The sequence below is a fragment of the Peromyscus maniculatus genome, chromosome 5 (genome assembly GCF_049852395.1).
Source record: "Peromyscus maniculatus bairdii isolate BWxNUB_F1_BW_parent chromosome 5, HU_Pman_BW_mat_3.1, whole genome shotgun sequence".
Taxonomy (NCBI): domain Eukaryota; kingdom Metazoa; phylum Chordata; class Mammalia; order Rodentia; family Cricetidae; genus Peromyscus; species Peromyscus maniculatus.
In genome coordinates, this window is record NC_134856.1 from 124379139 (window position 1) to 124399543 (window position 20405).

The 20405-nt window shown below is 45.4% G+C and overlaps 1 protein-coding gene across 4 annotated transcripts in view; it reads left to right on the plus strand.

Moving 5' to 3' along the window:
* Positions 1 to 936: 936 nt before the first annotated feature.
* Positions 937 to 20405, plus strand: part of Sirt5 (sirtuin 5) — a 32544-nt gene continuing 13075 nt past the window's right edge. The window contains exons 1-4 of one of the 4 annotated variants that reach the window (XM_006972817.4): positions 937 to 1075; positions 9281 to 9426; positions 10377 to 10510; positions 18187 to 18412. In XM_006972817.4, coding sequence (XP_006972879.1) covers positions 9312 to 9426; positions 10377 to 10510; positions 18187 to 18412 — 475 coding nt within the window. In that variant the 5' untranslated portion in view covers positions 937 to 1075; positions 9281 to 9311. Of the gene's footprint in view, positions 1076 to 1168; positions 1271 to 4582; positions 4803 to 9280; positions 9427 to 10376; positions 10511 to 18186; positions 18413 to 20405 lie in introns of those variants that run through there. The other 3 variants (XM_006972818.4, XM_076573240.1, XM_042278402.2) reach the window with 3 other exon arrangements.

Sequence of the window (20405 nt, forward strand, 5' to 3'; positions counted from 1 at the left end):
CCCCAAACTTCAGAACCACGTGGATTCTTTTTCGGCTGCTCAACGTGCCTTCCTGTCTTCCCTTAGAAGGGATTGCTTTTCAGGGCTCTATAATCCTTCTTTCTGCTTATGAGACTCTTCTCTATTATCCTCCCAGCTCACCAGCTAGACCTCTTTTGATGGCATCTTCTACCATGCGTACCCATCACAGTGTGGATGACTTTGATGGAATACAGTGCCAGAACCCATGGGTGCTGGAGGGCTACATATTGGGTCTGTGGACCATGGAAAGTTGCAATGAGGAGCTGTCTCTCTCCCACTTCTTCACTGATAGTGAAGAATTAACATATGGTGGTAGCCATCAAAGCATACCAATTACTAAAAGGACTGGCTGCAGATGTAGCTCAGTAGAAGAGAGTTTGCCTAACACGAGGTTCAGTATCTCCAACACCAAAAGAAAAGAAAAGGAAAAAAAAAAAGCAGTGGAATACAACACTTTTGTCCAGGTACTTCAAAGTGGGCAGAGCGTCCAGCCAATGGGACATTTGAGATTTAAGCTGGGAAAGAGAAAGATAAATGTGAACTGATTTGCTCCCAAGATCTCAGATGATTTCACCTTCTGGTCCACTGGGCCCATCACCAGTATCTTAGAAAGGTGGAGAAGTCCCTAAAGCTGGTGAATCTCGGCACCAGCAGTAGTGAACCACAATCTCTCAGGTTAGAGAGGTTTGGGCTAGTCTGGAACTGACTCGCCAGGGTTTGCCACAGAAATTCAAGGGAAATGACTCTGATCTTGCTAAACTCTGTACTGAAACTGCCGTCCCTCAGTGTGCTCAAAGAGGCAGCAGGGCAGGTGGCAGTCCATGACCCATCTGGGAAGTGGAATGAACCCTGGAAGGCCATAAAGATGCAAGCAACTCCCTGTGCCTTCCATTGATTCGTGGTCCCACCAAAACCTCAATGCAAAACAGAGACGGGCCCAGGCCTCGCTCCGGGTCTCCGGCAGGGGCCGCTGCATCCGGGGCGGGACACCAGGACGCCGATCACTCCGCCCCGCAGCCTCTCCTGCCTGCTCTATCCACACCGCCTTCTGCAGGTGCGTCTAGTGCCGGGCTCGGGGGTCCCGGCTTTGTCCCGGCTCTGCGCGCCCCACCCCGCGCATGCGCGGGCGGGCGCCGATAGGGAAGCCAGCGACTGGGTGGGTGGCGGGATGGGCGATGGGCGGGAGAGAAACCGAGGGAGAGCTGGGCCCCGGAAGGCGTTGACCTGGAGGAAGGGCACTTTGGCTAAGGTGACAGGGGCAGGCTGGAGTGGTAGTGGTGGGAGTGCAGAGAGGGGCGGATGGCGACACAGTCTGAAGGTAGAGCCGGAAGGATTTGATGATCATGGCAGCAGAGAAATTGGGAAAGGTTAAGGCCACGCCAGGAGCCGGAAGGATGGTGCCCCAAAGTTTTGCGAGTGGTGTGGGGGCTGGGACGGGGGTTAGGGACGCAGTTTTCTGCTCTGGGAAGATGGGAGATCAGGAGCAGTCAGCTGCAGACAGGTTGGAGGAAAGCCCCCAAGCGTCGGTGCTGGAAGCAGGGCACGCACATGGCCGGAGAGGTTGGGTCCTAGGCTGTACCCTTTTTTAGGTTTTCATGGCAGGTAGCCTTGACAGGAGCGGGTGTGAGTGGAGCCAGCCAGCGCCAAAGCCTGGGACTGGTGTATTGATCTCTTTTGTGAAGCTTTTGGTGTCCAGTGAATCTTGACCGACAGCCTGTGAACATTTCTGCCAGTACAGTTGCCATGTCGTCCGTCCCGTGACTTAAAACTGCATTTCAGTTGACAAGAGATAACTGTGTATATATTTCTGGGGTGCAATGGGGTGTTTTGATATATGCATGTATTATATATAGTAAGACTAAGCCAAGTGTCTAGCATCTCGATATTTTTTAGTGGTGAGAACCTTTGTAGTTTACTTGTTTCAAAATTTTGAAATGTGCATTACATCGGTATCAACTATGGTTACTGTGCTGTGCAATAGGCCAGGAAACTGTATTCTTTCTTGCTGAGAGTCCGTGCCCTTGACAAACATCTCCATGCCCCTACATTGTCCCCCCTCACCCAGCCTTTGGTAACCATCATCCGTTTTTTGTTTCTGTGAGTTTGACTTTTCTATACTCCACAGTGTATATACTTTCATATACTCCACAGTGTATATGCTTTTCTATACTCCACAGTGTATATGCTTTTATATACTCCACAGTGTATTTACTTTTCTATACTCCACAGTGTATATGCTTTTCTATACTCCACAGTGTATATGCTTTTATATACTCCACAGTGTATAGACTTTCATATACTCCACAGTGTATATACTTTTCTATACTCCACAGTGTATATACTTTTCTATACTCCACAGTGTATATACTTTATATACTCCACAGTTTATATGCTTTTCTATACTCCACAGTGTATATGCTTTTCTATACTCCACAGTGTATATGCTTTTCTATACTCCACAGTGTATATGCTTTTCTATACTCCACAGTGTATATACTTTTCTATACTCCACAGTGTATATACTTTTCTATACTCCACAGTGTATATACTTTATATACTCCACAGTGTATATGCTTTTCTATACTCCACAGTGTATATACTTTATATACTCCACAGTGTATATACTTTCATATACTCCACAGTGTATATACTTTATATACTCCACAGTGTATATAGTTTTCTATACTCCACAGTGTATATACTTTATATACTCCACAGGTCAGTACACCTGCCCTGCTGCTGTGCTTAGCTTATTTCACTTACGTTAGTAAGGTCATCCACTTTGTTCCAAATGTATGGTTTGAAATATTTTCTCCACTGTGGAAATGACTGATTCCTGCATCAACCTGTTTGCCTGTTTTTGCTTTTATTACCTGTGTTTAGGGTCCTAGCTAAGAAATCATTGCCCAACCAATGTCAGGACTCTCATCTCTTTTCCGCTTGTAGTCTCAGTTTCAGGGGGTGTGTCTAAGTCTTTAATCCATTTCTAATCGATTTTGGGAGGGTCTAATTGATTTTTATATGTGATATGAAGCAAGCAACAATGAAGCCTGCTCTTGGTGGCTCACATCTGTAATCCTAGCTATTATAAAGTTGAGACAGGAGAATTGCCATGAATTCCAGCCTGGACCGCATAGTGAGTCCTGAGCCAGTCTGGGGTATAGTATGAGACCCTGTGTCAGTCTTCTTCCACGGTCGCCCAGCTCAGACATTCTTTCTGGCTGACTTTTCTCTCCTTCTGTTTTTAGCTTCCCAAGCTTCCTGTGCACTGTCTCTCATCACAACAGAGACAGGTGACACTGGAAGAGGCAGCGTGCTTGCGTCTTGTTTTTAATTGGGGTTGACTGAGGTACAGTGCACACACTGTCAACATCACCATCTTTATTTTACAGTTTACAAGTTGTCAAAAAAGCATGTCAAAAATGAGGATACAGAACTTCCCATTGTTCTAATGGCCTCTGTCTGCTCACCCTGACCAAGACAAGGATGGGACTTCTATACCTATAGCTTTCCTTTTTCATCACGTAAATGGTCTCAGAGTGTGACTTTCGTGTTGGGCTTATCAGCATTGAGTGTAGTTTATTTTCATTGTTTTTATTTATGTATGTGGGTGTTGCTTACACGTATGTGTGCCATGTGTGTGCCTGGTGCCTATGGGGGCCAGAAGAGGATCTCCGAGAGCTAGCGTTGCAGATGATTGTGAGCCACAGTGTAAGTGCTGGCAATGGAACCTGGATGCTCTTACTGCTGAGCCATCTCTCGCCACCCCTAGCATTGTGTTCTTGTTTTATTTTCTATAAACAAATCTATTTTTGAAATAATTTAAGGCTTCCAGAAATAATGCAAACCTAGCTGGGTGGTGGTGGCGCACACCTTTAATCCTCGCACTTGGGAGGCAGAGGCAGGTGGAGCTCTGTGAGTTCGAGGCCAGCCTGGTCTACATAGGAGTTCTAGTACAGTCAGGGCTACACAGTGAAACCCTGTCTTGAAAACAAAACAACAAAACAAAACAAATTTAATGCAAACATAGTTGACTTCCTGTGTATTATTTACCAGTTTCTTCCAATGGTACATCTTACCTGACCGGAGTACAGTGATCTAAATTAGGACATTTACTTGTCTCCTACCAACTAGTGTAGCTACACTTCTAACTAATGAACAGTCACATTTTGCAAGATGTCTCACTAAGGTCCATTTTCAGGCGAGTGGCCCCCTGGAGACAGTTTCCCAGGCTTCCCCCTTCGTAATTTTGCTGTGTGGGGAGTGCTGCTGATTATGCTGTACAGGGCCCTTCAACTGGGTTTGTATGGTATTTCTGGTAATTACATAATGTGTCTTGGGAGAAGAATCACACACAGGCAAACCTTTGCCCTTCCCATTGCATCATCTGTGGGAGGCAGATGAGGTCGCCAGGTCTTCCTGTTGGTCATGCTGTCCTGGATGGCTTGGCCGAGGTTGTATTGGCATGTTTTTCACGGGGGAGCTGCTGTTGCACGTGACTCTAAGGAGCCTGAATTCGTGGGGTTGAGTGTGTGAGCAGTTTGTTCTCTTTCTTGGAACAGTCGTCGTTCTGTGAAGAAGCATAATTTGTTCACTTGTGTATAAGTTGCTGGCGTTTAGTCTGCTTCTGTTTGGAGTCAAGAACTATCTGATAGGCCTTGGTGTCCTGTTACATATAAACCACGCCACAGAACACCAACATCAGGCGAGGCCACACGTGACCACAGTGGATCAGGACAAAACCCAGACTGCTTGATAATCCTGTCCCAACTGAGATACAAGTAAGTATGTTGTCTACACCGGAATCCAAAAGCCTGCTGCTTTCCAACAATCTCTTACTTGTCAATAATGACCCCTACAATGTCCATAGCAGCCAGACACTTATGTGACCCCTCCCCCGTGCCCTCACCGGAGCCTGAACCCTCCCATCAACCCTTTGAGACACTTGCAGCCTTGAGTGTGCTGGTAAGCAACTTTCCACGAAGCTGCTCCTTCATCACGGGAAAACAGGGCTGGAGAGATGGCTCAGAGGTTAAGAGCACTTGCTGCTCTCGTACAGACCCAGGTTCAGTTCCCAGCCCCCATATGGTAGCCCACAGCCATTTATAACTCCAGTTCCTCCTCTGAACTCCTAGGGCACCAGACATGCAGGCATGCGGTGCACACAAGTACATGCATGCAAGCAAAACATTTGTGCACCTAAAATAAATGAATAAAAATAAAATTAACACCCTAGAAGACACTGACAGTCTGAGCAAGATATTCACATAGATAGCGAAACCCTGGCTTCTTTTCTTGTTTCTGTATATACTGTTTCCCACCCACACTCAATCCTTTCACTGATTTCTTAGGAATTCTTAATTTTAAAATAAACATCCTAGTAAGTGCCAAATTTTTGTCATTCCCATCTCTTACAAAGTACTAATTAACCTTTTCCCTCCAAAATTGTGTTCTGGTGATCTCTATCAGTTGATACCAAACTCTCTTATTCTGACTTTTAAAAACTGGTCAAAATCCACAGAACATAGTTTACCATCTGTATTAGTTCCTTTTCTCATGGGCGGGACAAAGCACCTAGCAAAGCCACTTACGGAAGGAAGGGTTTATTTTGGGTCACAGTTTCGGGACAAGCCATCGTGGCAGAGAAGGCATGGTGACCGGAGTGGGAGGCAGCTGGTCCCTCTGCATCTGCAGCCAGGAAGCAGAGAAAGTGAATGCTCCTCGACCCCAACTGGTGGGATAGTGCTACCCACCTTCAGAGTGGGTTTTCCCTCCTCCAATAAACCTCGTGGGTGACCTGGGAGGTATGTTTCCATGGTGATCTAAATGGAGTCAAGTTGGACAATGCAGATAACCACCACACTGTCCTAACCATTTTAAAACCACTGTGCAGTCATGGGTGGTGGCTGGGATATTCTTCCCCAGAGCTTTCTTCATCTTATAAAACTGAAACTTTTTACCCATCATTTTTAAATATACCTCAAATACAGTAAAAATAACTCTTTGGGAGTGTAGACTTCTGTAAGCTCTGATAGACATTGCCATGTAACTGCTACCGTGATCGGGACACAGGGCACATTCATTGCTCCCCTTTCTCCACACGTCTGTATTTCCTACCCTTCCATCATGACCACAAACAAATTAGTCTTTGTTTATTTTGGAATGTTGTAGGAATACAGTCCTGAATTCTTTACAAAAATCTTTGTGGACATGAATGAATGTGTATGGACATAGTATGTGTGTACAAGTGTGTACATGTGTGCTTGTGGAGGCCAGAGGCCACTGTTGATGGTCTTGCTCTATTCCTCTGATTTTTAAAAAGTTGAGCTTTTTTTTGTTTGTTTTGTTTTTACATTTATTGGTGTGTGTGGGTAACGTTCATGTCACTGTGAAGGTCAGGGGACAGCTAGTGGCAGTTGGTTCTCTCATTCCTCCATGTGGGTTCTGGGGAATCAAACTCAGGCCATCAGGCTTGGTGACAAGCGCCATCTCACTGGCCTTTATTTTTGGTGGCAGGGTTTCTCACTGAATCTTGAGCTTGCCTAGTGTCCCCGCCCCTCGGTGCTGAGGTTACAGACTTGTGCTGTCACCCCTGAGTTTTGATATGAGTACCGGAGATTTGAATTTGGGTTCTTATGCTTGCATGGTGAGAATCTTACTGACTTAAACTGATGTAACCACCCCCTGGCCCTGCCTTCTTTTTGAATAATAGCTGCATTGCACACTGCGAATGTTTTTCCTTGCTTATTGAACTTGTTTCTATGGGTGGGGAGTTAGGCCTGTTCTAGGCTCTTCTACTAACCCAATTCTCTAATGTCTGTAGATAAAGTCATCTTGGATCAATCCAACTGTTGTTGTCTCTGTTTGAGCCAGGGTCTTCTATGTAGACTAGGCTGACCTAGAACTCACTATGTAGACCAGGCTAGCTTTGGACTAACAATCCTCCTGCTTCTGGCCTCTTGAGTGCTGGGATTGCAGGAATATGCCTCCATGCCCAGCCCCCGTTTTCCTCTTACAAAATTTCTCAAGTAGAAACTTTTACTAAATGAGCCTCACAACTGACAAGTCTCATTGACCCATTGTCACCCTCATCTTATTTATTGTGGCAGTATACATAGCCCATCTGTTTGGGTGGGAGCTCCCCTCAACCCCTGGCACCCTGGCATCCCTATACTCAAAGAGTCTGGAATGTTTGGAAGGAGTCTGGTGGAAGATCCACCCTTGGCTCCCCTCCCCATCTCTTTCCCCAAATCTGCCCCTTCAAAGCCCGCCAAACACAGCTCCTCCCCAGAGAGGCTCAGGACTCCCACAGGGGATATATAAGAGGCATCCCAGAAAACAGACTTGGGGTTCTTCTGGTCGGTCTCGCGTCCCAGTCGCCTCTCTTTGGGGCCAGGGAATCATCCTGGAGCGCTTTACCCGTTAAACCTGGGCTTTCCAATTTGGTCTGATTCAGTTTGTTGCAACGGCGGAGAGGCCTTCAGGAGGCCTCAAACTTATCACCATCTAGTTCAGTTTTCAAAACTCACTTTGCCATCAAAACTCTATCATCAAAAGTTCAGGAAGGGAGCTGGATCGATGGCTTAGCGGTTGGGGACCGCTCCTGCAGCACGTCGGGCAGCTCACAACTGCCTGTCCGCACACATAGACATAATTAAAAATAAAACATAGATTGGAAAAAGGTAGCCAGGTTTTAAAAATGTTTTGTACTGTTACAAATGCAGCAGGGTTTTTGTTTGTTTGCTTTTTGTTTTTTAAAGAATTCTCGTGTTTGGGGCCAGGGAGATAGTTCAGTCAGTCAAGTGTTTGTCTTGCAAGCTTGAAGACCTATGTCTGATCCCGGAACCCATGTTAAAAAAAAAAAAATCTAGGTGTGGGGGTGTGTGCTCTAGGGAGGCAGAAACAGGTAGATCCCTGGGTCTCTTAGCTTACTCTGCAAGTTCTAGATCCTGTCTCAAATTCTGAGGATAGACACCTTAAGTTGTCCTTTGGTCTCCATTTCACACATGTACACACACACACACACACACACACACACACACACACACACACACACACACACCTCATGTTTAACACTTTCCCAAGCCTCTACAACCATGATTCCAAACATGAGTGGCCATCAAGATTACCCTGTGGCTTGTGGGCTAGGCCAGGTGGCTGACTGTGGTCTGGGGTGACCTGGAAGCTTGGCATTCTTGAGGCTCTCAGAAGTGACTGTAGGTATACAGCCCCACGTGAGAGCACTGTATAGCTGAGCAACAGTCCAGAGTATGAGTGAAAACAACCAGGCTGAATATCATGACCCTCTGTTGCTAAAGACTTCAATTAAGGGTGTTCTTTTTGTTTTATCTTTCTCCTTTTGTTTTGTTTCATTTTGTCTTGCTTTTTTTGTCTTGTTTATTTTTATTTTTATTTTTTATTTTTTTGGTTTTTCGAGACAGGGTTTCTCTGTGTAGCTTTGCGCCTTTCCTGGAGCTCACTTGGTAGCCCAGGCTGGCCTCGAACTCACAGAGATCCGCCTGGCTCTGCCTCCCGAGTGCTGGGATTAAAGGCGCCCGGCTTGTCTTGTTTATTTTTAAGACCAGCTCTCATGTAGCCCAGGTGGGGTTCTGAACTCCCTGTATTGCTGAGGATGACCTTGAACTCCTACCTTGCCTGCCTCCACCATGTTAGGGCATTCCTACCAAAATAGTCCCTTACTCACCATGAGCTCACTGAGGAGTTTTCAGCTTCACCATTGCCATGTTTCCTTTTTAGTTCAGTGTTCAGTGAGTCACAAGCTAAGGACCTGGTGGAGCTCCAGATGCCTGGTACAATCAAAGCCCTGGGTTTCATCCACCCTCAAAAGCTTAAAAAATATTTCTCTCAGCATGGTGGCATACAGGCTTGTAATCTCTGGCTTTGGAGGCTGCAATAAGAGGAACATTATTCAAGGCTAGCCTGTAATATGTAACCAGATTCTGTCTCAAATAAATAAATAAATAGAAATAGAATTAGAAATTGTAAGATGTTTGATACTTTATTCTAAAAGATTTCACAGTGAGTGCTGTTGTGAGCACATTTGAAGTAGGCTGGACTAACAATGTTCAGCTGGCTGAGTATATTTATGAGATTCTCCACTTAGGACTAGTTATCTTGAATTGAGTAGCAAAACGTTTGTACTTATATACATGCAATAACACCTCTAACAAGACAAAGACACACCGTGTATTTGTATGATTCATGATTGTTTCTGTGTTGTTCTATAACTTTTCTAAAGCCTGCTGGAGTAGCACTTCAAAGCAAACCTGATGCGCCCACTCCAGATTGTTCCAAGCCGATTCATTTCCCAGCTGTGTTGTAGACTGAAGCCTCCGGCCTCCCCACAAAGCAAGATCTGCCTCACCATGGCTCGTCCAAGTTCAAGTAAGTCATCCTTATAAATGCCTGTGCTGGTCACGGTGCCGAGGAAGCTTTAACATGCTTTTCACAGGGCAGGTGAATATGGGGAGAATTTTAGACGTTTGGCATCTGCTGGGCTCGGCCACAAGCACAAAGACTTTGTCCTGACTTTCCACAAGAAATCTGGATCCATCAACTCTTTTACATTTGCACAACTGTGCTCTGCGATAAGAATACACCAAGCAGCCCACGGAACCAAGTATACAGAGCATAAGCACTTCAGATCACACAGAGGGCTCAAGGTGGAGCTGAGATGCCATGCTAGGTGTGTGCCCAAAGCCCTCGTGTCCTGGAGATACCGTGTGCCCACCGGTCGAGTGTCCCAGATGATGTCTTCATGGCACAGGAAATGTTTTTTAAACCTTATTTATATAATGGAGAGGGACATATGTGTGCCAGAGTGTGTGTTTAGGTCAGAGGACAGCTTGTAGACATCTGTTCTCCTACCACCCTGTGGCTTCCAGGGACTGAACTCAGGTCATCAGGCCTGGTGACAAGTGCCCTTATTCTCCGAGTCATCTCACCAGCCCGGAGGAATGCTTTTTATTGGAACATCTTAAATCTTTCTTTTTTATTTGAAGATTGATTTATTTAATGTGTGTGAGTGTTTGCTTGTATTACGCATGTGTGTGCCTGGTGCCCACAGGGGCTAGTGTTAGTGTGGAGGGCCCCAGATCCTCTGGAACTGGAGTTAGAGATGATTGTAAAGCACCATGTGGGTGCTGGGAATTGAACAGCAGTCCTCTGCAAGAGCAAAAAGTACTCTTAATTGCAGGGCCATCTCTTCAGCCCCTATTGGAGTATCTTACAGTGTAAGTTTATTCAGTGTCAAATTTCATGCTATAGAAAATGGATGTGGAATATAAATGTCCCATTGGTACTCTGGATTGACACAGGTTTTATTTTCTGTTTAGATATGGCAGATTTTCGGAAGTGTTTTGCAAATGCAAAGCACATAGCCATCATCTCAGGGGCTGGTGTTAGTGCGGAGAGTGGGGTTCCAACTTTCAGAGGAGCTGGAGGTTATTGGAGAAAATGGCAAGCTCAGGTTAGTAATGCTTCCAGAATCCCAAAGGCTCTTCTGAATGACACTATTATGGAGGTTGATTCAGGGGCAGTATTTGAAATTGGAAGTAACTATTTTGTCGTCTTGGTTTTTGTGTTAACAAGGTTTCTATGATGACTACAATAGCAAATTTGGGGCCAGGGAGACGGTATAGTGTGTAAGAACTCTTGCTGTGCAAGCATCAAGCATGAGGACCTGAGTTTGACTCCCAGCACCCACATAAAGAGCTGGGCATGCTGGGTATGCTAGGAACCCTAGCATTGGGAAGTAGAGACAGGAGGGTCCTGGAAGCTTGCTGTCCAGCCAGCCTAGCCTAAAGGGCAAGCTTCTAGTTCACTGAGAGATTGATTGTGTCTCAAGGGAATAAGGCAGACAGCAACAGGAAGACACTCAGTGTCCTCTGGCTTCTGAAAACTCATGCATAGATGTGCACATCTGCATACTCATGTGTATGAAACATGCACACACACACACACACACACACACACACACACACACACACACACACACACTTCACCCTAGAAAGGGAGTGCACTACAGACCAAAGTCATGATTGTATCACTGTCTGGTTGAGTGAAGGAATGAGGTTTTACTGGGTTATCCAAGAGTATGGGTGAGGGGTTACTGTAACTAACAGCAGTATGGGTGAGGGGTTACTGTAACTAACAGCATCCCTGGAAAGCCGACCTCACCATGAGTGATGACTCCCACGCACTGTGACCATGGTGCAAAGGACCCCAGAGCTCCTCCATGTGCCTTGCAGGCAGCTCTGTAATCTGAACATCTTTCTCTTGGGGAGGTCAAAGGTCAGCATCTCAGCTCACAGCGGCTGATTACTCCTTTTTCTTCTGTTGATTCTCTCACTGTCCAGAAAAGTCTAAGTTCTTTTTAAATGCTATATTCTGTGGGTTTTTGAAGTGTTTGAAGATTACCTACCTACCTGAAATATATCGCTGTATATCTCGAAAACCTAACTAATATGACTATACGTTTGACAATTATAGATGACTGTTAATTTGTATTTTTCTAATTATACATTACATTTTTAAATGAATTGTGTAAACATAATACCTTAAAGAAGAGTAGAAATATACATATAGTTTAACAAAATTGACCTTAAATTTGTATCAGTCGACCAAAATCCATACCAGTGTAAAATATTTTGTTATTAACATTTGTTTTTTGAATGAAAGTAGATTCAGTAATTTACCTCTTCTCCGTCTTTTTTACACCATGTCCCCCTTTCTTCCTTAGAAAGAGATTGACTATGACCATTAACCATTTATAACCAACCCCCTTTAAATAAAAACAAACATTCATAAACAATATTTTGGGAATTTGGGCATAGTTTTCTATACTGCTTTCTGCTGGTTGGGAGCTCTGGTAATCTTATGGGGATCTTGAGAAAATTTAGAATATGGTCAAGTCCTGACTGGGGTATTTTGTGTGGTTGGTCCATCTTAGCCAGTAGCCTTGAAGCTGTTGTGGATGTTGGATCATCTGGGCCATGGTTCTCATTGGAGTCCTTTTAGGGGGTCTTAGTCAATCAAACCGTAATAACCTAGAACGGATCCACAGCTTCTCATCTTTTGTGGAAGCAAAAGCAGAACCTCTTTTTCCAAAGCAACATATCTTTAGTCCCAAATTTTGAAGTCAAGATATCTTTAAAATATATGTGTTGATTTAACTTAGTAGTCCCCACAATCAAATGTCTCTCTGCAGTTAGTTCATTAACAGTCAAAAAATTCAAAGAAAACAATAACATACATAATCCAGACTCTCTGTGTATTTTCTATCTCTGCGTGGCTTATTTCTTTCATATTATTTTTATTCTTATTTTTACAAACTATTTCTTTTTATAACTGTCTGTACTCTTTTTCCTCTCCCAAGCTTATGTACATTTTTTAAATACACTGTGACCCATTTAATGGTTTCTTTTTGTCTGAATCTGTCTTTATTGTGTACCTGTAATCATTTTCTGATTGTTGTTTTAAACTGCTAAGCAGGTGTGGCCAGGACCAAAGTGGTGGCTTTGGCTTCTGGCTCCACCCTGTTCGGCTTCCCAACATGGTGGAGATACCCAGGATAGTCATGCTTACTCCCCAACTCTGGAGTCTATGCTGCCACCAGGTAGTGTACAGCCCACAAACCTTTTTCATCTGTGTGAGTAAAAGCTAAATCCACCACACGGTGTGCTGTGCAGCTTGGAGAAGCCTCTGTGTACCGCAGCAGGAATCTGCCATGCTATGCTCAAGCCTGAATGCCAGGGCGTCTCTGTACTGCAGCCTGTATGAGAGACAGGCTAGGAAGCTGTTTTTGGCTCTGTTTATGTGTTTTAGAACCCTTTTAAAGCTTTTTTTAGGTCTTCTGTGGATCCATGCCCCACATTGGGTGCCAAATGTAGCCAGAGGCTTTTCTCTGTCCTGTCCCATCCTGCAGCCACTTGTAAAATAATCACTCAGAGGCTTAATAGTAATTATAATTGTTTGGCCAGTCACTCACGCTTATTATTAACTAGTTCTTACAACTTAAATTAACCCATTTCTATTCATCTGTGTATTGCCACATGGCTATGGCATTACTGGTCTGCTGGCATATTGCTCCTTGGGTGGCTGGATGGTATCTTCCAGACTCTACCCTCTTCTCCATGTATCTCTGCTTGGATTTTCTGCCTGGCTGTATCCTGCCTTGCTAAAGGCCAAAGCAGCTTCTTTATTAGCCAGTGGTAGTGAAACATATTCACAGCATATAGAAAGACATCCCACAGCATGGTGGTTTGAATGAAATTGGCCCCTATAGGCTCATAGGGAGTGGTGCTATTAGGAAGTATGGCCTTGTTGGAGTAGGTGTGACCTTGTTGGAAGAAGTGTGTCACTGGGGATGGGCTTTGAGGTTTCAGGTGCCCAAGCCATGCCCAGTGTCACTCTTTCTTTCTGCTGCCTATAGATCTAAATGTAGAACTCTCAGCTCTTTCTCCAGCACCATATCTGCCTGCATGGTGCCATGCTTCCAACTATGATGATAATGGACTAAAACTCTGAACTGTAAGCCAGCCTCAATTAAATGTTTTCCTTTATAAGAGTTGCCATGGTCATGATGTCTCTTCAAAGCAATAGAAACCCTAACTAAGATACCAAGGAAGCCAGAGAGGGCACTGGGTCCCCTGGAGCTAGAGGTATGGGCAGTTGTGAACCATCCAGTGTGGATGCTGAGAACTGAACTTGGGTTCTCACAAGAGAAACAAGTATTCTTAACCACTGGGTCATCTCTCTAGCCCCTGCTTGGTTGGTCTGTTGTTTAATTGTTTAGTTTTTGTTAAAATAGACATACAGATGAATTTACCCATTTTTAGTGTACCATTCAGTGAGTTTTAGCAGATGGATAAAGTTATATAGTCAACACCATGGTTATAACACAGGACATGTTTATGTTATATACAGTCCTAGTTAGCTTTCTTTTGCTGTAATGAAGACCATGACCAAAATGCAGCTTTGAGTTTAATGAAAAGGGTTTACTTTTAAAGCAAAGGGTTTACTTCATCTTACAGCTCTCAGGTCACAGTTCACCATTGAGGGAAGTCAACGCAAGAGCTAGAGGCAGGAACCTGGAGGCAGGAACCTGGAGGCAGGAATTGATGCATAGGCCATGGGGGAGTGCTGCTTCTTATAGTACCCAGTACCAACTCCCCAGGGGTGGTACCACCCCCAGTGGGCTGGGCTTTTCCACATCAATTATTAATCAAGAAAATGCCCTACAGGCTTACCTACAGGCCAATCTGATGGGGGCATTTTCTCAGCTGATCCTTCTCAGATGGATTGTGGCAAGTTGACAAATACCTAGGTGGTATACATGTATACAAGTACACACATATATACAGATACAGGTACTTTTAAACAACACACATATGCACGCACATATGCATATCTCCACACACATACAACTACTGGCACTTATACACAAACTACACATAAATGATAGTGTTCTGTTACTATAGCAGATATCTGATATTTGGCTTATAAAGAGAAAAGATTGAATTTGACTCAGAGTTTTGGAAGTTTTACTCTATGATCCATGGCCCTGTTGCTTTGGGGCCTGTGATGAGAAAGCACATCACGGCAGGGATCATGGGGAACACACAACAGAGCAAGAAAAAGGATGACGCCACAAGGGCCTCACGGTCTCCTTCACATTATTCCCGGTGACCTAAACTCTCCCATTAGACCCCACTTCTCAGAGGCTCACATCTTTTCATGTGTGCCAAGCTGGGAGCCATGCTTCCAACATGCTGGGCCTTTAGAAGACATTCCAGATCCAAACTATAGCGCTGGTTCTCCAGAATATTCCATTCTGGCCCTTTGCCTTCTTCTGTTTCCTCCTACTCCTGCCTCTCCCTCCCCCCCGCCCCTCAACTTGGGAAAATCTTAGTTTTAAATCTTTCTTTCTTTCTTTCTTTCTTTCTTTCTTTCTTTCTTTCTTTCTTTCTTTCTTTCTTTCTTTCTTTCTTTCTTTCTTTCTTTCTCTCTCTCTCTCTCTCTCTCTCTCTCTCTCTCTCTCTCTCTCTCTCTCTCTCTCTCTTTCTTTTTTCTTTTTTGGTTTTTTGAGACAGGGCTTCTCTGCATAGTTTTCGCTCTGTAGACCAGGCTGGCCTCGAACTCACAGAGATCCACCTGGCTCTGCCTCCCGAGTGCTGGGATTAAAGGCGTGCACGACTGCCTCCCGGCTCATTTTTATTTTTAATTGTGTGTATGTGGGTGGGGTGCTGCAGATGCACGTGGTGCCCTCAGACGCTAGAAGAGGGCATTATGTCTTCTGCATCTGGAGTTACAGGTGATTGTCAGCAGCCTAATGCAGGTTCTGGGAAATGTGCTTGGGCCCTCCTAGCTGTCTCTCCCATTCTGGAAATCCTTCGTTTTAGAGAGCAGGGAACTTCATGTGTTGTGCCCATTGCCAAGCTCCCAGCCGCAGAACGCTAGCACCTGATGCAGGCTTCATACATTTTTGGTTAGTTGAGTGAAGACAAAATTAACCACCTTAGTGCCTGCCTTGAAAAATCTGCAGGGCTTTCTCGCTGAGTGCAGAGCAAGCACTGTCCCTCCTTCCGCCTAAGTGTTGAAGCAGGAGAAACTGGGATGCGCTGGCGCTCCTCAGGCCCAGGAGGGGAGTAAGGAGTCGAGGGCTCCAAGAGTCCAGTAAGAGAGAAGGACCACCAGAGGCGTCCTGCGGACAGCAGCAGGAGGCAGGAAGAACTGGGAAGGGCTGCTCTGGTCTCAGAGGAAGCTCAGAGTTGGCCAGTAAGCAGAGAGGTCAGAGGGCACATCTGATTCCAACCCTGCCCCAAAGCCCGTGTATGCGGTCACAGTTCATAGGTTAATGGCACAGGTGCTCCTGGCCAGGGTGTCCTAGGAGAAGGAGCACAGGGTCCCGGAGGGCCATGCGCTGTGCCTGCCATGACTCTCAAAGGGAGGCTACTGTCCCTGCTTGGGGTGGAGATGTCTCTGCTTGGCGTGGAGATGTGCCTATGAATGTGGGACATCCATGATAAGCTTCTTTTCAAAATTAACACAGCCCGGAATGAACTTGTGGGTTGTGTGCACAGTTCAGTGTGGACCTGAGGTAGCAGGCAGGATTCAGAACATGTCCATGACCGTTAAGGATTACCTTGTCCACTTCCTGTCAGCTTCCAGCTCAGACAGCTGTGCTGTGCCTCTATCACAGAAAGAACTCTGTCTTAGGAGAGGGCCAGTGCCTCAAGTGCAGATATTTCATGTATTCTATAATAGGTATTGTTTTTATGTGTATGTATGCATGTATTTAATGTGGCTCACATATGTGTATGGCTGGGTGTGCGTGCATTTCTGTAGAGTTTGAGTATGTATTATATAGCTGTATGTATGCATGCATATGTGTTTGATTATCTTGGTGAGGGCTGGTCATCTAGGGTACCACCGAGTTCATTCCATGGGACGAAGAATTAATTGTATGTCCTGGAGTGACCCACGGGAGACAGAAGCCACTGACAGTGTGACAGAGATCTGAGGCGGGGACACGCCCCGCCCGCCCCACTGTGGAAGCAGAGACCCGAGGGTCCAGAGGGAAAGTGGGTTGTCATCCTGGGGGCAGTGAAGTCAGTCACAGCCTGAAGCAGAGCCCAGGGACCTGCGGCAAAGAGGAAAACAACAAAGGGACAAACAACTCCTGTCTCGGTGGGAGGCCCTGGAGGCGGAGCCCGCCAGAGGCTGTCTGGATGTTTTAGAGGCTCTTGGGAGCCTCCCCTGCTGGTCTTTTGTAGCAGTTCTGTCTCCTGGGGTGGGAGGGAGGTGGGAGGGTGGGAGAGTGGGGGGTGCCGTGCCCACCTCCCAAGCAAGGAGCGGCTTTTCTTAACAGGGCTAGGCTCTGTTTTCCAGATTGGCCCAAGTTCTCCTGACCTTCCTTTATATATATATGTAATTTATAAATACATAGCCATATGCATGTGTGTAGTTTTTTATATGTACATACATACATGCGGTTTGTGTGTAAGTAGATGTAACGTATCCATAGAGTTGTATGTATGTTTGTATATATTTGTTCATGTGTAAGTACATGTAACTAAATGTTCATGTTTAGTTGTATACATGTGTACTTCTGAGTGCATGTAGCCATCTGTACATAGCTGGATATATTGTATAGTTGTGTGTGAGTATATACATATATATGTGTGTGTGTGGTGTGCATGTTATAACATGTAGCTATATGCATGTAATTGTATGTGTGTATATGTGTCTGTATGGGTATAACTATGTTTGTTTATAGTTATGTGTGTGCATGCATATGTGTATGGCTTATGTATAATAAATACATGTAGCTGTATATATGCATGCAGTTGTGTATATGCAAATATTTTTGCATAATTATAGCATAAATACATGTGACTATGTATATGTTGTGTGTGTATGCATATATATAGGTAGGGTTTATGTATAAATATGGATATATGTATGGGGTAACTATGTGTGTATACATACACATATGTGTAGTTTGTGCACAATACATTTAACTGTATGTAGTTGTGTAGATGTGTATAGTTGTATGCTGTGTGTCTGTATGTGCTGTGTTTTTAATTGTGTGTAGGTATGTGCGTCTGTACATGTGTGTATATAATTGGTACAGTTGTGTGCTGTGTGCTTGCTTGTATGTGTTGTGTTTTTAGTTGTGTGTAGGTGTGTGTGTCTGTACATGTGTGTATATAATTGGTACAGTTGTGTGCTGTATGCTTGCTTGTATGTGCTGTGTTTTTAGTTGTGTGTAGGTGTGTGTGTCTGTGTATATGTGAGTTGTTGTGTGTCTAAGCTCCTTTCTGTGCCTGATGGATCTCACAGGGGCATTTTTCATTTCATATTTCTCTTGGAGCTCCCTCACAATGATATTGAATTTTTATTTCTTAGAGCTCTACGGGAATAAATTCAACCCCAGACACTTTCCCAAATGTCACTTTACTTCTTGTCATAATTTGTGAGATTAGTGAGGTGGGTTACGTTGCCTCTGTCTCATCAGCAGGGGAAGTTAAGAGTGACCTGTCTGAAGTCCCGGGTTGGTCCCGTGCTACACAGTCTAGCCAGACCTACGACTGCCCATCTCCACCTCACAGGTCCCTCACCGACCTCTGCCTTTCCCCTCAGGACCTGGCGACTCCTCAGGCCTTTGCCCGCAACCCGTCTCAGGTGTGGGAGTTCTACCACTACCGGAGGGAAGTCATGCAGAGCAAGGAACCCAACCCGGGGCACATAGCCATTGCCCAGTGTGAAGCTCGGCTGCGTGACCAGGGCCGCCGGGTTGTGGTCATCACCCAGAACATTGATGAGCTGCACCGCAAGGCTGGCACCAAGAACCTGCTGGAAATCCACGGTGAGGGCGACCAGATTTTTTTGTTCATTTGTCTTTTTGTTTTTACAAGACAGCATTTCTCTGGGTGTAGCCCTGGCTGTCCTGGAACTCCCTTTGTAGACCAGGCTGGCCTCAAACTCACAGAGTTCACCTGCTTCTGCCTCCCAAGTGCTGGGATCAAAGGTGTTCGACACCAAGGCCCTTGCAGGAGACCAGATTTTAAAACAGTCTCTCCACCCTACACTGCTTCACAGCTGTCCCTCCCCCAGGATGTTGTGGCACTTCCCTCGGGGACACACTGGTGCCCGATAGCACCTGAACAGCTCCTACAGGCAACAAGGGACACCACTCACTTGTTATTTCCTGCAACCTGCTAGTTGGAGTACGGACTGAGAACCAATAGTGTCAAGTGCTCTGGGTTTCAGTTAGACAGGTCCGACCTGGACACACCAAAACAGAACCTGCATTTCTCCCAAGGCCCCCACTGCACAGTATCGGGTGTTATCGGTGTTCCTGTACTCCTGAGAAGAGCTGTCTACACAGTCACACGTCCCTGCTCCTGGGACATCTGTGGAAGGAGGCTGTGCTGTGACCCAGGGACGGAAGTGTTATGACATTGTATACAGGCGCCAGTGTTATGAATTATTACTATGGGGCGGGCGGCATGGGTATCCCACGTGTGCAGTGAACCACGCTGGCATGATGGGCAGATGCAGCCGTGGACTGGCAGGCATGGCAGCGGGGCAGTGGGTGGACATTTACAACCCAGAGGCTGCATCCTCACAGAAATGGTTTATTATAATAGAGAGATGAATAGAAGATAGGAAAGATGGAGAGAAGAGAGAGAGAAAGAGAGAGAGGGAGAAAGGGGGGCTGAGGGGTGCACACTTCGTGGGAGTGGAGGGAGCGAAGGAGAAAGGCCTGGGTGCTAGGACCACTGCGGCTTCAGCAGGACCGGACATGGCCAGCTGTGACTTCAGCCTCCTGGGGTGTTTACTTATTTGTCCTTTGTCCGCAGTAGGAAATTTGTCACAGAAGCTGTCCTGCTTCATTCACCCTAGAGCCCGAGAGAGGGGTGCTGGCCCCGGACCCTATCTGTATCAAGCCCACCCTGTTTGTAACACCCGTGGAGTTTGTCTTCCGTCCCTCTGGCTTCTTTCTGGGTAGATTTCTGCCCAAGGCTGTTAGTATCATACCCACAAAACCTAACCCCAAGGAATGCATTTCCTCGTGTACAAGTTGAGAAGCAGCTCACCCATGTTGTCTACCTGCACGGGTGCAGTGAAAAGCACGTTCAGCCTGCTCAGGGTCACTTGATACAGAACGCTGTTCTCTGGTTAACGCTTACCTTCCTCTGGCTCTGCGCTGTTTCCCACGTGTTTCTGTTTATTTCTCAGCAATGCCCACATATTTTCCCTGCCATGCAGAGAGTGAAGGCGGTGGGATTTTTTGTTTGTTTGTTTGTTTGTCCTGGTACAAATAGTGAGAACTCTTTTCTGGGGTAAAAATAAAAGAAACTCCATATCATTGAATTGGATTATGATTTTAAGATACATAAGCTAAATGTTGACTATACTCACCTATAGTCTCAAATAAGTGGGAAACTGAGGCAGGAGAATGGTTGGAGTCTAGAGTCTAAAGTCGGGACCAAACTGAACAAGATAGCAACACCCTGTTTAAAAAAAAAAAAATCCCTCGGCTGTAGAGATGGCTCAGAGGTTAAGATCACTGGCTGTTCTTCCAGAGGTCCTGAGTTCAATTCCCAGCAGCCACATGGTGGCTCACAGCCATCTGTAATGAGATCTGGCGCCCTCTTCTGGCATGCAGGCATATATGCAGGCAGAACATTGTATACATAGTAAATAAAGAAAAAAAGAAAAAAAAATCCCTGAAATAGTTACTTTTTTAAAATCACTGTGACTGCGTGCCTGGAAAAAACAACTTCAGAGAAAGGCAGTTCATCTGTGCCAGGGTCTGAGGTGGCACAGTAACCATGGATTACTTTGGCTTGTTG